The sequence below is a fragment of the Anser cygnoides genome, chromosome 20 (genome assembly GCF_040182565.1).
Source record: "Anser cygnoides isolate HZ-2024a breed goose chromosome 20, Taihu_goose_T2T_genome, whole genome shotgun sequence".
Classification (NCBI taxonomy): Eukaryota; Metazoa; Chordata; class Aves; order Anseriformes; family Anatidae; genus Anser; species Anser cygnoides.
In genome coordinates this window covers 9,997,830-10,011,881 of record NC_089892.1, presented here as the reverse complement: position 1 = coordinate 10,011,881, position 14,052 = coordinate 9,997,830, and the positions used below count along the sequence as shown (strand labels likewise).

Genomic DNA, 14,052 nt, shown 5'->3' with positions numbered 1-14,052 from the left:
TCCTTTGCAGTGCAAATGCCAAGTATGTGAAAAGAAGAGGAGGAAAGATGCAAGTTTCACCTGTTGTCTGAGATTTAGGCTGTGATGAATTTGAGTGAGGGAAGATGGTGGAAGGCATAGCAGTTCAGTGAGAGTAACCCTGTAATATGATGTGAAGGAAACAGAAGCCTTTAAAGAGCTGTAGCTTTCATTTTTAGTACTGGCATACATCGTCCTGAGCGCCTGGTTGTGTTTTGGTTACCCTTTGTGACTAGTAAACCTTAAAAAGCTTTTGAGAAAGTGTCAATGCCACGTCTTTGAAAATGAGCCCGCTGAGATGTTGGGTCTCAGTATGCACAGTGCTGTTTGAAGGTGCAGCTTCACTCGAGTTACTGCAAGTGAAGACAACAGAATGACTCATAGGAGTAAAAGGAGCAAAATTTGCAAGATATTAGAAACAATTCGAATCAAGTATCAGAAGGGCTGGTTTGTTTCCAGGATCCTTCACATTTTTGTCTGTTCCCTGAAGTCTGGCTATTGCAGTAGTGCAGTGTTTGGCTGGGACTGTCCCCAGCATGTTAAACTTAAAATACCTCTTCTTTGGTCTGAGTCGCTCTCACTATTTAAAAGTAAGCAAAACAAATACGTTCAGTGGGAAGCACCTAGAAGCAGTGGGGCCATCTTGTGCCAGGTGAAGCTGAGTCAGTGTGATGCTGCTGTAAGCAGCTCTTAGCTTCGTGCATATATGCATGCGTGATCTGCCAAGAGTTGTGCTGTTTCCCAAATTTTCTTTTGGTTTTAAGTATTGGGTGGATTACTGAGCTAAACCGAAGAGTTAAAATAGGCAAGATGCATGAGACGGTAGAGTTCTGGAAAAGAAGATGATTTTGGTCCAAGGCACTGTGTGTTGGACTTAATGAATTCGTAGAGACATCTGTAGAAATGTTACCATTGACTTCAACAGAAACAGCCAGTCTCCAGAATTTTTGACATCTCCCACCTCTGTTGCAATCAGCAAATTGTTCCTACTGCTTAGGGTGCTGGGAAGCACTGTCTGCCTGTTCATCGTGTCTGGAGAAATGATAGAGCAGGGAGGACAAAGCTTCTGGAAAAAGAAGCGTACTGATTTTTTTCAGAATTGTTACCCAGGCTATCCAAGAAGCATCAGGACAAAAAGCATTAGCGACAAGAGTTGTTTAACAGCAGCTCATTGCTTCCTTATGCCCTGGTTGGTGGCTGTAGAAGGCAGGAGAGAGGGCAAGCAGTGTGTGCTGCTTTCCGTAACAGGTGAAGTTTGACTGCTTTCTTTCCTTTTTTTTTTTTTTTTCCCTCAAGCTTAATATGGCCAAATTTCAGGAACAACTTGCTACTAAATCTCTACTCCCACATCCTTCCTCTGCTAACTAGTAACGATTACAGTTGTCCTTGTATTTGCCTTGGCTTCTTAACAGGCTGGTGCGAATATAGACAGCTGCTCTGAAGACCAGAGAACCCCACTGATGGAAGCAGCGGAAAACAACCACCTGGAAACTGTGAAATACCTTATCAAGGCTGGAGCACTAGTAGATCCTAAGGTAGCAATTTATTCCTTATCCTTTTCTCCTGAAGAAGCCTCTGTCCGTTATTTCTTTCATGACGGGTTTTAAGACTTGGGTGGAAGTGCCCAGGAAGAGGGAAATGGACTTGTTTGCCCGGGGCTCAAAGGCTTGGAAAGGCTGTGGTTGGTGGTGGTGGTATTTTAATGATGCAGTGTCATGGCTCTGTGCACGTGGGGAAATGCTGTTGTTACTACATCACTTCACGTCACCAAATGTGGGGGTGTTTGGTTAGATACGAGACCACTGAGTATTACTGTCAGAAGCCCACTGCAGTGCGTTTGGAGTTCGATTTCAGCGTTTCCTTCTCTACAGGCAATTAATAATGAGATTTTGGGGGTGACATTTTAAAATGGGTTGGTAATTAGGTGCTTGCAAAGCCAGCAAAAATGACAGAGGAAGCTTTGATTTCCAAAGGCCTGATGTGTGCTTTCTCGCAGTCACGCAGCAGTGGCAAAATTGGACCCCATCTTTAAACTCTCTACCCCTTAATTTCAACAAATACAATAAAATGCAGCTGTCTGTTCATCTTTAGCATGCTCTGGTTGCTTTGCAATCTTGGAAAATACACAGATCGTTTATCAAACCCTTAAATCAGATTCTGCTTGGAGCACGGGAACCCTCCCCATGTGAACTTCTTATTGTTACAGCCTGCAGCCGTTGGCTCGCTCCTGTCCTGCTGCTGGGGAGTACGGCAGGGCTGGGGTGCTCTTTTTGTGAAGCAGCTAGCTAGGCTGGGTGGATTGCACAAGATAAGAACGGCAGTCCGTCATGAGCCTTTAAATGGCTCCTTGGGAGGCTGGTTCTGAGCTGGGAACGGGGAAAGGGCAGGGGAGGCTCCTGCGTGTTCATGGTGGCCGCTGTCCCGAGCACCTTGCAGCAGTCTAAATGTCTCTCACCTGATTTATTCATGTCAGAGAGGAAAGAGGTTTCCTGCTCCTAAAGGTAAAAGGAAGGAAAACATCCCGAGCTTGCAAAAGCAAATTAGAAGCCTGAGATCATGTCTGAAGTCTAGACTAGTTTATTATGTTAATTAGTTTCTTGCACTAAATTAAGTCATCTTCTGAAAGTGGCAACATTGCAGTTGGAAATCAGCTCCAGCCATTTCACTGCAGAATCAAGAAGTAGCTGGTGAGGGGGTGCCCCAGCGTGCCCGGCCTGCAGGGCGAGGGGTGGGGGCTTCTCAGACCCCGGGTTGAAGCTGCCGATCCTGGTAATGGAAGGTACCAGCCCCACTCCAAAACTGCAGAAAATCTATATTAGAACATGCTGGCTCTCTGCAGAGAGCTTCTCCATGGAGAAGCTGCACTTGGCTCATACTGATTTAAGGGGAAGGCTGTGGCGTTATTCGGATGTGTCAGGCTTTTAGGGGAGAGTGCAAACCCCTCCTTTGCCCCAGGGAGCCCCCTCGGTACAGTCCCTGACCCGAGGCTTCCCATCCTTGCTCCCCATCCCTGTGCTGTGTTCTCTGTTCAGGGCAAATCCTCCATCAGAAGACTCCGTAGTAGGAAGGAATCGTTCTGCTTGTCAGGTTTTCATTTCCTCCTCTTTATTTCCTGCTCTCCAGGCCTTGCTGTGTGCTAAGCTCTTGGGATGTAAGCGTCTGATAAAAATCAGACTCCAGACGAGATTTTCGGTGTTGGTGTGGGAGTGTCTCCATCATGACTCACAGCCCCAGCCTGCCCATCTACACCAGACCCTGTATTCTCAGCTCCCAGAAGCATTTCTCCTTTCAACAATCGCTGATGTTTTTTATCCCCTGTCTCGGTACATGGCTGTGGGCACGCTGGGTCTCGGTCACTGTGGAGGCTCTCAGCTCCTTTTGCCCTGCTGCCAAGTGTTGGGTTAAGCCCTGTACTAATAGAAAAAGAAAAAAAAAAAAAAAAAAAGTATAAACAGAATATTTTGGGTTGAAACAAGACTACTTTTCAGGGGGTGTTCCCTGAGTGCTTGTTCTGTGCTTGTGTCCAGGATGCGGAGGGCTCCACGTGTCTGCACTTGGCTGCCAAGAAGGGGCACTACGATGTTGTTCAGTACCTCCTGTCCAACGGGAAGATGGATGTCAACTGCCAGGTGAGGTCTTTCTGCAAGGTGCAGAAGCTGCTCTTCTCCGGGCAGGGCCAAGAGTCTTGCCAGCGTGCTGTCTGGTCGCTGGAAGGCAGCCCTGCTGCTGGGGAGGATGTGAGAAAGGTGACAGGGTGGCAGTGCCGTGGGCATTTCCTTCTGCCCTGCTGCAGAAACCTTCGCCCCGCTGACCTCATGGAAACTTTTCCTCTGTGTATCTCCATTTGCAATTTCTCCTTGACCCTGAATTTGCTGGAGGAGCCTGTTCCCCAAGGGTGCAACTGTGCTCCTCTAAGAGAGAGGTGGGATTGTGGTCTTGCTGTGGGACAGGTCTAGCCTAGCACTCGCCATTGCAGAGCTTCTGTGAGCTTTTGCAAGAGCTTTCACAGACGCTCGGCATTCATCGTGCCTTTTGGACAGTCATCTGGGTTTGAACCCCCTGAGATCCATCAGCATTGTGCTGAGCTGCAAATAAACTGGAGTTTGCTGAGGCAGATTGGTTCAAATCCTGCCGGGCTCTGCAGGACCCTGAGGGACCTTTCCCTGCAGCAGCATAGACTGAAGGAGTGCAGTGAGGCTTACGTGGGGAGGGAAGGGGTCTGTGGCTCCCAGGCAGTGCACCCTGCTGTGGCTGCCAGGGCGCATGTGAACGTCAGCAGGAGACAGTCCTGCCCCTTCTGCATGTCTCACCCTTTCCGTTCCCTCCCCAGGATGATGGAGGCTGGACGCCGATGATCTGGGCCACTGAGTACAAGCATATCGAGCTGGTGAAGCTGCTGCTGGCAAAGGGGTCGGACATCAACATTCGAGACAACGTGAGGTTCCTTCTGGACAATCGGTTTTAGAATTAATTCACAATCTCTGCTTAAAAACTAAACGAGCCCAAGAACACAGATTTCAGGCTCAGTGCAGGAAGGCACAGTGATCCCTTGACACAGGTGGAGGCGAGTGCCTGGTGGGAGAATATTCTTCCGTGCTGTAGAAGAAGCTTTACAAGCGGGCAAGCAGTCCTCCTCCGGCTCCTCTGATGTAGCCTGTAAGGATGCTGTACGTGGTGCTGCAGGGCGTAGTTAGCTCTGTGCATCACTGCCTCTGGTCTGCCTGGGTCTGTCCTGCTGTCGCCTGGATGCTGTGCCGGGACAATCGCCCTCAGGACCAGACTTGACTGCTCCTTGTTGTTCATGGGCCACTGCGTGTTGAGGGCATCTTGCGTGCTTTTTGTGGGGCACAAGCTCATGCTCGTGCTCTGCAGATGGATTGGGCAGATGCTGCAGCAACTCTGCCAGCAAATATTGCACGTCTGGCTTTTCCTAGGCACAACAAACCCCTAGCCACCAACGTGGACGGAGTGTGCCAGCGTGCCAGAGCTTGCTCTTGGCCTGCTTCACCTCTGTAAAACCTGCCTGAGTGGGAAGGGCTCCACTGCTCAGCGCCTCAGGTGGGCGCTCTGGGGGCCCCGTGTGTCTGTCAGCTGTTTTCGTGGGGATTTTCAACTAAAAAGACAAAAGGAGAGGGAGATGACTGAAGGGGGAAAAGGAGACTACATCCACACTTCTGCTCGGAGCTTGTTAATCAGCACAACTCCTTTTTTTCTTACTAATGTATTCCTTACTTTTTCCCATCTCTCTTTAGCGTATTGAAACCCCACAAGTGCCTGCAAGGCAAGCTTGGGTATGAACCAGGGTGTGATGAGCTCCTTCAGGCTTTGGTCTGTAGGAGACGTGAGATAGTTTAGTAACTGAGGGGCAACTGGCTTCACTGCTTCCTGCACGCACAGAGGTTACAACGAAGTACTTACCCTGCCGTCAGCTCACTCTCTAGCATACCTCATGGTGATACGTTTTGTTGTCCAAGGCTGCTAGCGCTTTTCTGGTTCCAATGGATATAAGCACTGTTTTGTATTTGTCTTCCCAAACACATCTTCTAGCGCCTGTTGGGTGCTGGCAGGGGTAGGTGCAGGCACGGTTGTCTCATGGAGCGCAGAATGACCCCAGCTGTTCTCAGGGTGTCGCCTTCCCCAGTCTGAAAGTCCCTTCTCAGTAGGAGTCTCCATTTCCTCGGTAACTGAAATCGTTCCAGGCAGGTCCAGACTTGGTACTGTTCCTAAGAGCAGGAATCGAGGTGGGAGCGGTGACTTTTTGGGTTGTTGCATGGCCTCAGAGCCCTAGCACAGACTCCGAATAGAACTGTCTCTTGTCTGAGCTGTCACAGAAGCCTTTGGCTGCCAGCTACAAGATCACACATTAAATGATGAAAATCAAATCGTCTCAGTCAACAATTTACTTAAAAGAAAAATATCCCCTCAGCAGATGTATGCATGGCATATCCGTTACAGTACCTCCAGCGCGGAGTCTCCTGATTGCAGCCATTAAGAAGCACTGTCGCTTGTGCTGGGAAACATCATCCTTGGCGAGAAACGCTTTTGATTGTAATTACGCTGCTGTTAGGCAGTAGCCGGTGCGAAGCAGCAAATCTAGGTGTCTGTAATGTGTCTGAGCGGCAGCGTGTGGTGTGCAGCGACAGGATTAATTTTTTCGTAGATCGGTGTGTTGTGCTGAGGAGTTTTCCTATATGTTTTACCCATGGTGGGAGGCAGAAGCCGTGCAGAAAGAGGCCTCCCCACTCCCTGGTGTATGTTAATAGCCTCCTCGTTTTAGAGAACATCTAAGTTAAGTTGCAATGACTAAAAGATGTGCTTTATTTTTACTTGAAAAAAAGAAGTTCGGTGATCATTACTATCATTGCACTGTTGTATTCGGCATCTTTAGAGCCTGTCAGGGGGAAGGACTCTAAAGTGTGCTGCAAATTGCACTGTAACAGAAAACAGTATCATCGCTTAAAATACCTCCATCAAAAAGATGAGTGTTCAGCTATTTCTAGTGCAGCTAGTGAGCGATGAGTACATACAGTATTTAAGAGATGCCTGAAGTCGGATTGATTGCTTTCCGTGTGCCTCCTGGTTCTCTTTCTAGCACCTTCATATACCCTACAGCCTGTGCTCTGCTCTGGCTCGGCAGACACTTCTTCTCTCTCATTTTATAACCCTGGGAGACATGCTAGTTTTGCTGCGTGTCTGGGCTGGGGAAGCTCAGCTTCTAGCCTTTTCCAGTGTGCTTGTTCGTGTCTGTCACCTCTCTTGTGGATTGATCCAGATTGTTTTGTGGCTTAGAGACAGACGATTTGTCTGCGTGCACAGGGAAGGCGATGGGCCGCTTTGCGTGCAGCCTCCCCATCTTCGGCGTGTGGAGGCGGCTGGAGTGAGAACTCCCTGCTCGTCTCCGCAGAGATTCCCCTGCCTGCCTCGGGACTCCCAGCCAGAATGAGCAGTGCAGGGGAGGAGAAAGGAACTACGTGTTGAATGCCCCAGGTGCAGAGCTGAGGATGGTGAAGTCCCAAAGCAATAGGATTGTAATGTGCTAAACAGCCTCTCTGCTCTGTTTTCTTCCCCTCCAGGAGGAAAATATTTGTTTGCACTGGGCTGCTTTCTCTGGCTGCGTTGACATTGCGGAGATACTGCTGGCTGCTAAGTGTGATCTACACGCGGTGAATATTCACGGAGACTCCCCCCTGCACATCGCAGCCAGAGAGAACCGCTACGAGTGTGTGGTGTAAGTACGGCTCCAGCCCCGCCACTTCTCCCCCTTCCCCTGGTCGCTCCTTTCTGCCCGGGTGCTGGCTGGAAGCTCGGGACAGCCTTTGGCTTTTACACACAGACCAAATTTGGGATGGAGGGCTTGTTTCTCTGGTGCCCTGCTCCTAGGCATGGTGGGTCTGAAATACTAGCTGCTGCCAGAGCTGTTGTAAAAAAGGTCACAAAAGATGGGGTAGTCCTGGAGTCTTGGGCAGAAGGCTTGAAGGGCTTTGCTCAGCATGGGCTTCTCAGCACAAAGGGGTTGGGCATCCTCGATCAAAGCTTTTTTTTGTGGCATAATAGAGTAACGGGGCTTTTGTTTCGTTTAGGCGCTGCTAGGAATAAATTCAGTATGTGTCCTCACCAAAAGCTGGTGAATGTAAACAGGGGCCGAGTCCAATACCAGTTTCCCATGGGACTCTTCCATTTCCATCCTACTCTTCCCTCCCCTTGTCTTTCCCTGCCAGAGAGAGTTTCCAGCCTGCCTGAAGTCAGGCTGGCTACCAGCAAGGCACTTGTCATGCCTGGAGCAAGGCAAGATTTGCCCAGAGCTCCAGTCTGTGGCTTCTGCCAGCGCCTTCGTGTAGAAGGATTCACTGAACCATGCTTAATAAAGAAAACTCAGGTGATTATTCACTGCTACAGATTCTACCTTGTCCCTTAAGGGCTGGCTGGAGACGTGATTCAGTTCCTTTTCCCTTTGCGCAGTTTCTCTGGGGGATGCTTATCCTTTCTTGCTGTTTTGCAGTCTATTTCTTTCCCGTGGCTCGGATGTCACTTTAAAGAACAAGGAGGGTGAGACTCCACTCCAGTGCTCCAGCCTTAACTCTCAGGTCTGGGTGGCTCTACAGATGAACAAGACTCTTAGAGAATCGTCGACTGACAAGCCTGCCCAGATAGAGAAGGTAGTGAGCAGGTGAGAATCTGGCTGGCTTTGCTTGGTGGTTGTGAAATACAGCCCTGGCGAGGGGGAGGCTGGAGGCCTGGTTTGAGAAAGGACTCTAAGTGCATGCTTAGCTTTCTAAACTGGTGCGAAGGTCAGTTTGAGCTTAGCGGGAATTAAACACATGCTGATTCAGGCTTGTAAATTCATTCTTCCAAATGGAAATATTTGCACGCACAAAGAACAATCTGTAAGGGAGAGCGGAAAGAAATGAACTCTGTTCTAGTCTGAATTGCGTTCAGGCTTTGAATGCTCAGTGATCAAAGACAGTAATTCTGCCCCAGGATGTCATTTGAATGTCCCCTTGTTCGGGGGAGCTTTTCTTCTGTGACAATTCTTTCTGCCTCTGACAGAGACATTGCCCGGGGTTACGAGAGGATCCTGATTCCCTGCGTCAATTCAGTGGACAGTGAGCCTTGTCCTAGCAACTACAAATACGTTTCGCAGAACTGTGTCACATCCCCAATGGACATCGATAGAAACATCACTCATTTACAGGTGAGGGACTGTATGTATCCCTGTGTTTTTTCCTGTCCTGGTGTGTGCGCTTAGAGACGTTGCAGTGCGCTGCGCCACAGCACAGGTTTTGCATTCAGAATGGGAATATCTCATCCTACCGTTGTCATCAAATCCAAGCTAAGGCTGTAGTCCTGGATTCCAGCTCTTGCTCTAGGGGACAGGATTCTGCTTTTTGTCCTTTCCTAGACTTACTCTAACCTCTGCGTTTGGCTGTGCATTGCAGCATCAGCCATCTGGTGCTGCCTGATGCAGCTCCCCTTTAGCCATTGCCTCTGTTCTGGCTCTGGAGAGGCAGTGAAGCTGTTGGGAGCCCTTCCTCGTGCTGTCTTCTAGTGACTGCAGCACCCAGGCCAAGGCCTTCAATTGTGATACTGGATCTCCTCAAAAGGCTGGCTTGTGAAGCAGAGGAGGGGAAGCATTGAGAGAGGGTGACTCCTCTCCAGGTGCAGCTCGGGGATGGTTGAAGGGAACTTCCCCAGGCCAAGCCCCGCTGTGCAGCAGCCGGTGGTGGGACCACGCTGGCTGGGGGCGTGCTGGGGAAGCAGCCAGCTGGAGCACCCGTGTGGGGAGAGGCATGCAGCAGGGGAGGACTGAGAAATATCATCGTGTCATCCCCAGCTCTGGTCCCTTCTCAGAGCTTTCCTTGTCCTCAAGCGTGGAGTACAGCTCATAAGGTCCAGAGGAAGGTTAGTAACATGGCTCATTATGGGATCTTCTGCAAGCCAGAGTCCTTTGTTGTTCGTTGTACTTAGAAATAAGGAACTGAGTAAACATTCCACTGAACTGATGAGTCTGGTTATCATTCTGGCTAACGAGCTGCAGCAAGGGCCTCTTTTGGAAGTGCTTGGGAGGCACTCCAGCAACAGGCAGGAGGTGAAGCCTTGTGGTTTCCTCTCTGGCCCAGCTACAGAAGTTGCTCTTTCACTTACACAAGAGTGGCTTGGAGTTGACCCCTTTTGCTTCTCTTTCAGTATTGTGTATGTATAGACGACTGCTCCTCCAGTAACTGCATGTGTGGCCAACTCAGTATGCGCTGCTGGTATGATAAGGTGAGGACACAGAACTTCGTATCTGGTTAGATGAGTGTTGGCTAGCTGAATTTGGCAAAATTCAGAATTTCTGATAGTACCTAAAAACAGTTTCTTGCACAGCTCCTCTAATTTTTACTTTAAAATGCCTAAAGTTGCAGTTTCAGCTTTGAGGCATATGTGATAATAACAAAATGTGTACTCAGGGAAGCTTTTCCATTGTTATTTGTTTGTGTTGCTGTCATGCCAGCTGAGCCATTAATTATACCCATGTGATAGAGAGCATTTAGAAATCCATGCGTGAAATCAGCTTCCATCTCAGAGCAACATAGAAAATGCTGTAATATGTAAACAGGGGGAGGGTAGTAGAGGGATTTTGCCTGCCTTTATTTATCGCGATCCTTCTGGATGAAGGCAAAGTAAATATGTTTTAACTTCAGCATTGCCAGAAGCTTGGTTTGTTTTGGGTAAGTATGCTTCAATCCTCCAGGGAGGTGTTGAGGTTAATATTTGGACAGGTTCTGCTAAGATCAGAAGTTCTGCGAATCTCTGCAAGTTTCTCCCAGGGGGAATATTGGCATCTTTCTTTGCTTTGTAGCCATTTTATTTACACATTAATAGGTGATTACATCTTTAAAGCCATAAAAGCTAAATTTGTTAAATATGATGAACTGCCTCTATCGCTTTCTTAATCCTATATGGTTGGTAGATAATTGAATTGTAGCTTTTTTGGGAGAGTTATTTGGGAAGATAATGTGGTTTAGAACTTGGGTGTACTGGCCTTATAATCTGGATGCTTAGGCTTTATTCCAGAGATAGACAAAGCATCTGCTTCTCCCCTCCAGCACTGCAAAATGATGATAATGATGATGCACACCATTTTTTGCAAAGCACTGTAAAATAGTTTTTTGTTGGTGGTGCATAGGGTGATGCCAGGCAGTAAAAATCTAGGTGTTTTTTTGCTGTTCGTCAGCTGTTTGTGATAGCGGCTTGTGTGCCACTCTCAGGGAGGAGGAGAGCCTCTGCAGAAGTTGAGGTCTGAGGTTATTTTGGGGGAGGTCGGGGCATACCTCCGTGCTGGGGTTGTCTGGCCCATTTTGTACTCGGGGAAATTCTGCTCTGGGCCTGCCTCTGGTTTGGAGGGGTCACAGAAACAGAAAACTAACCCAGTCTTCAATGCATCTCCTCTTCAGGACGGCCGACTCCTGCCTGAGTTCAACATGGCCGAGCCACCGCTGATCTTTGAGTGTAACCACGCGTGCTCGTGCTGGCGGACCTGTAGGAACCGGGTGGTGCAGAATGGGCTCAGGTGAGAAGGAGGATCCACACGCAGCTGTCACGGCAAAAACACCCCCAAACCACAGAGCCCCCCCAGCCTCAGCTCCGCCTGCGAACCCACAAAAGCCAGGGCTTCCAGGGGTGAAAGAGAGGTGGGGCAGGTGCCACCACGCGGTGGTGGGAGGCACAGTGGGTTCCTCCACGCTGCCGGTGGGAATGAAGCAGCAGCAGGCTGGTTTGTGCCCTGCCTCTGCCCCGTCATGTGGGAACTGCGCTGTTCTTTCATCAGCCTGACCATAAAACATACAAATTGCTTGTGCATGAGCAGCCTGCATGTATCTTCTCAGGTAGAGAGCTCTGAAAAAAAAAACAGCAACAGAAAACGCAAAGCCTGCGTTCAGAAGAACTTGTAAGCTAGCTGTTTACATTACAGATACAGGCCAGTATGCACAAACTTGGCTGCTTAAGGTTTCCCAGTTATTGGCCTGACTCCCCCTGAACTGGATATTTGAATACCTGTTGGCTTCAGTGCTGCAGATTAGGCTGTTATGGCTTTGGTGCCAGACTAAATATTAAAATGTTTTGCATTGCACCTCTGCTTTGGAGAAGTTCGCCACTGTACTGAATGTATCGGGACAAACTTCTAAGGAATGCCACTGGAAAAAAACTTCTGCATTTTTGTTATGCTACTGATAACACTTTTTGTGGGCTTCGTATGTCCAAGGACATCTTGCAACATTAAAAATAAGCAAGGAAAAGGCTGGATGCGTTTCCACAGAACTTTACTCCTCTGTGGTTTTCCCTGCCAAACTCCAGAGCTCCAGTGTCTATGTGGGTGTTTACTTAGGAGCTATACAGCTAGATCTGATGCTGCTGCTTTCTTGCATGCTCAAGCGTTTCTCTGAAAGACAGGAAGGGTTGGAAACACGACCAGGAGCCTGGGAGCGTGGCTCTGTTGGGAAGCTATGGCGAGGTCAGGTGCTTGGCAGAGCTGTGCTTGAGGTCCCTGCGGAGAAAATGTGTAAAACTCCTGCTGTTTGGTCTTCAGCTTGGCATGTGGGTGCTCCCCTTTCATTTTAAGCATTTCCTTATCAGTTTTGCTCCAAGTGAACTCTGCAAGGCAGTACGTATGTTCCTGTCTGGCAGGCTGACCCAGCTCAGAGGGAAGCCGTGGTCCCACTGCTGCTGGCATTGGCCCCAGCAGCAGATACCAAACCTGAGCTCAGCTCTGTCGTACCATGATGAACGAGGCAACACAGAGGGGATCTTCCTCAAGCCTGCAATGCAGCGCTATAGCCAGTTTATGAGAGCAGTTGTCCTCTTGACGTCCTGTTTTGCTCCTGGTTAAGGCTCCAGGAGCTGTGAACAAATACGAGAAAATGATCGGCCCTGGAGAGGAAGCGTGGTTTGAGCTGACGCTGCAAAGAGGGGATGGGTGGGGGGAAGAGGAGAGAAATACTGGAAAAAGCAACAGGGTGAAGTTAAGGTGAGCATCGGATTTCTCTTTATTCCGATAACAGCATTGCTGAGAGTGGGGTTTGGTTCCCTCGGGGGGAGAGAGAGCGTTCCCTAGCCCTGGAGATCGTTCATCCTGCACTTAACTCAAGTTCTGGCTGAGCAGGAGGCAGAATGACTTACAGCATTGTTTCTCTGCCTATAAACTCCATCAGTAAAATTCCACAGAGCAGCTATTACACCAAGAAGTTTCAGGTTGCAGCGTTTTCTTCCTTGTCTTTCATCCAGGGAGTTGGATATGATGGAGCAGCTAAATGCACTGGCCTCAGCAGAGGGCAAAGGGATCAGAGCACTTAGCTCAGGGTGTTCTTAATTCACTGTAAGCTCCCTGCCTCCCCCTGCAGCACCCCTCCCTTCAGAACCTTAAGTCCCTTTCCAGCTTCCCTGCCTTCCCCCAAGTGCCAGGTGTGTGCGTGAAAGGGAAAGAAATTCAGGTGGTGGGATTCTGGGGTCCCGCATGCGAATCCTCAGCGGTGTAACCACGCAGAGCATCCAGCCCCGTGCCCTCCTCCCCAGTCCTGAATGCGTCCAGGCACCAGGTGTGCGCCTCACCAGCTACAGCTGGGCAGGGAGAGGGGGTGGTGGGCACCCGTTCCTGGTCCCCAGGCAGTGCCCCCCCGGTGTCTGTCCTCTGGCTTGGAGCAGCACTGGGAGCGGAGCACGTGCGTAGTGGCACCAGCGTGAGAACGGGGGGATCAAACACCAAAACCATCGTTGAGTTGCTGCTGATTGAAGGTTGCAATTTTTTTTTTGTTCTTCCCTCTGCAAAAAAAAAAATCTGTTGCCTTTCTGCTCCGTGCTGCCATTGATACGGTTTTGTTTCTTCTTCTCCAGGACTCGGTTGCAGCTCTACCGGACACAAAAAATGGGCTGGGGTGTGCGAACGATGCAAGACATTCCACTGGGAACCTTTGTGTGCGAGTAAGTTATTCGCTCAGCTTTCATTAGCTCACGCAAACGCGTCACTTCCCAAGGGCTGGCATGGCTTGCACTCGCTCCTCTTTTGGGGAGAGGTTTTCATGCAAATCAAATTGGCACAGAGCAGAATTGCTCACCCTCACTATGAGGCTTCCTGATCCCATTTCCTGCTCCGTTTGTCCTTTTCCTTGCAGCATGGAGCTTTTCCTACCCCTCTACATCGTGCTGGGATCTGTGGTGAGCTTGTTGTCAGGGGCTCTGTTATCCCTGTGACACATGAGCAATGGGGAAAAAACAGATTTGGGTCATGCTGCAGGTGCATCGCCTGTTCATATGGGACGTATATATAGGATGTTTAAGGTTGTGGGAATTCGGAACAACTTTTAAATCGGATCATTTTCCGTTTCAGTACTGACTTCCCAAGAGGTTTCCCAGGGTCACAGCTCTGGCTTTAGTCTGATTCAGCAGAACAGTAAGGCACTTGGCGTCAAGTATAAGTTTAGGCCCTGATTCAATAAAAGTACTTGGGAACAAAAAAGTTGAGATTTATGGCAAGTGAAAAAACTGCTGCTGAACCCCACA

At 49.2% G+C, this 14,052-nt stretch overlaps 1 protein-coding gene across 11 annotated transcripts in view; it reads left to right on the top strand.

The window, feature by feature from the left end:
• The window catches only part of EHMT1 (euchromatic histone lysine methyltransferase 1), a 115,602-nt gene that overhangs the window by 91,514 nt on the left and 10,036 nt on the right, over nt 1-14,052 (top strand). For all 11 annotated transcript variants that reach the window (XM_066980954.1, XM_066980959.1, XM_066980957.1 and 8 more), the window contains 9 exons: nt 1,431-1,553; nt 3,546-3,647; nt 4,349-4,453; nt 7,092-7,246; nt 8,018-8,185; nt 8,566-8,710; nt 9,703-9,780; nt 10,953-11,068; nt 13,387-13,473. In XM_066980954.1, the coding sequence (XP_066837055.1) occupies nt 1,431-1,553; nt 3,546-3,647; nt 4,349-4,453; nt 7,092-7,246; nt 8,018-8,185; nt 8,566-8,710; nt 9,703-9,780; nt 10,953-11,068; nt 13,387-13,473 (1,079 nt within the window). The remainder of the gene's footprint in view (nt 1-1,430; nt 1,554-3,545; nt 3,648-4,348; nt 4,454-7,091; nt 7,247-8,017; nt 8,186-8,565; nt 8,711-9,702; nt 9,781-10,952; nt 11,069-13,386; nt 13,474-14,052) is intronic.